Source organism: Frankliniella occidentalis, unplaced genomic scaffold (assembly GCF_000697945.3).
Source record: "Frankliniella occidentalis isolate FOCC.00 unplaced genomic scaffold, Focc_3.1 Scaffold147, whole genome shotgun sequence".
Taxonomy (NCBI): Eukaryota; Metazoa; Arthropoda; class Insecta; order Thysanoptera; family Thripidae; genus Frankliniella; species Frankliniella occidentalis.
Window position 1 is genome coordinate 583,356 of NW_026267274.1, and position 2,342 is coordinate 585,697.

The 2,342-nt window shown below is 41.6% G+C and overlaps 1 protein-coding gene across 1 annotated transcript in view; it reads right to left on the reverse strand.

The window, feature by feature from the left end:
* Positions 1-2,342, reverse strand: part of LOC113207008 (thyrotropin-releasing hormone receptor) — a gene marked incomplete at its 5' end in the record, with an annotated part of 21,859 nt that overhangs the window by 4,332 nt on the left and 15,185 nt on the right. Inside the window, 1 exon segment of the mRNA XM_052271038.1 lies at positions 280-547. Coding sequence (XP_052126998.1) covers positions 280-547 — 268 coding nt within the window.

Here is a 2,342-nt window from a genome sequence, read left to right on the forward strand (position 1 = left end):
TCGAGCTGAAACTTTACGCGGCCATACAATCAACCTTCCCCTATCAGATGCTGCTTTCGGATTTTAAATAGGTGGAATCGTTTAGGAGAAAATGAGCCGCACATTTGGCCGTGCAGGCCCTGGCCCGCCCTTCGTTGCCTCTCCATCCCCTTCTACTCCATGGCCGTTTAGAATAGTGTTTGCCAAAAAGGAAGCTAACTACTTGTTGTAAAGATGCATGACGCATTATCTAGTTTCGCATTTAAGATTTACAATTTACAATCCACGCTGCACAGATACCTGTTTCCGGTACTTGATGGCGTTGGGCGTCACAGGCTGTTGGTTGCTTTGCTGGTTCGATGCCATGATTCCGGGGTACACCATCAAATGACGAGCAATCACGCTATACAACGCCACCAAGAGGACAAGGGGGATGCCGAAGAATATGGAGATAGTGCCAATGAAGAAGGTGGCCTTCCAGAAAGTGTCAGCCGGCGTTACGCATACGGGCACCAGTGATCCGTCCCAGTATTCCTCGAAACGATACTCTGCTACTGCCAAGATGGGGCTGTAACATACCAGGGCGTGACAGTGCCACGCTCACAAGAAACTCTTGGTCTCCAAGTGCAAGTGCCCGACACCCGAAACCTTGTTCTGCAGCATCATTACAAACATTTTTTTTTTCTTAATGAATAAAAAGCATCGAAGAATGAATTAAAACCTCGAATACAGAGCGCTGGGTGCTCTCCTGTAAACAGAAAGCACAACAAACTGGATGTAATGTAGAGGGACTTCATCGATTGCAAAGCAATGTATGAGAGGCTATCTCCCAGAGAAAAGAAAACCAACTGAACCCAACAATGTAAAGACGCGTTATCGACCACAAAAATATACTTTATTTCTCTTACACTCTTGCTATTTATGGAACAAGCCAAATTTTGAATAATGAGCATGCATCGGGTTAAAATTGTCACACAAAACAATGCATAGAACAAATAGGATATGTGTCATTTACCTGCAATGCGTTACTGAGGAACAAGAAATAATAATGTTATAAGGAGAATTTTGTGATTACAATAATCTCGCCCAAAGAAAACGTTTTTCTCACGATGCCGTCACTGTGACCTGAAAAGTGACCATTTTCAGGTCAACTGGTGATTGTTAAAAACGTCGTTACGATGAACTTATTGTGATATCCGTAACGATTTGGTGAGTAGCACGTTTTCCTTGAGTGTCGGTTAACACCTTTTGTAACATCTTGTGCTCTCTATATCAGATATAGTGCCAACCAAATGAGATATTCTTATCGAATCGAAATCGTGTCGACGTCGATTCCACCATAACGGAATCGTTCCGAAGACGTTTTGATGTCAATCCAACTGCAATTTTTCAATGGGTAGGCTGTAACACGACGTCGATTAACTTATAGAAAGATGCCAATACCTGGACCAATTTCTTACATATATTAAGAGAGTCTACTTTACACACCAAAATTTTTAACTATACCTAGTGAACTAAGAATACGACGTTGCCTATTACAGGGGCTCAGACTGTATGGAGGCAAGTCCTAGACTACTATAAAGAACGGTTTGGCAGCTCGAGCTATCAAAAAACTTCGCTAAGATTTTATTTTTAATACATGCCGTAGCTTAAATTTTACGCGTCTAGGGAAAGATATGAATTGCAAGAATACACATTTGTCTCTATAACGGTGACATATGGATAACAAAAGTTTCACCCTCGTAAATGGGAAAAAAATAGCTATAGAAATTGGGCAGACAAGGCAGTTACATCTAAGGTCTCTACTAGGTCCAGGTTTGGCGGCTGTATTTGCGCAAGTGCGTAAAGTAGTAAATTTATCATATACACAATATCCACAGACAGTTATCCCTAGGAAAACGTCAGCTTTATTCTTGAAATTGACGCGGGGGTCACATACGTCATCGTAACGCACGCATGGTATAAAGGGGGTGGAGGTAGGAGTCACACTCTGTTATCTTTAGTGAGCAACCTAAAAGATAGGCTAGTACATCCACAAAACCCACGTATGAAGGCAGCCCCTCCTACCATCCACCTACCTACTCATGCTGTCATAATGTTTTTGACATCACAAATGATCTTAAATGTGGAAAAAGTGACCTCGTGAGTCATGAAGAGATCAGTGTTCAAATAATATCCCAGTGAGAAATAGAAACTAGGATTTAACTTGGAATCGACGTCGAAATATCGACAAGATGTGGATTTTGGGGGGACAAAATGGCGTTATTCGACTATTTCGACGTCTAAACGACATTGAAGAAAATTCATTTCTCACTGGGTACTCTGAAAACTCAACAGTGTACATTGTATGCTGAAAAATCAGC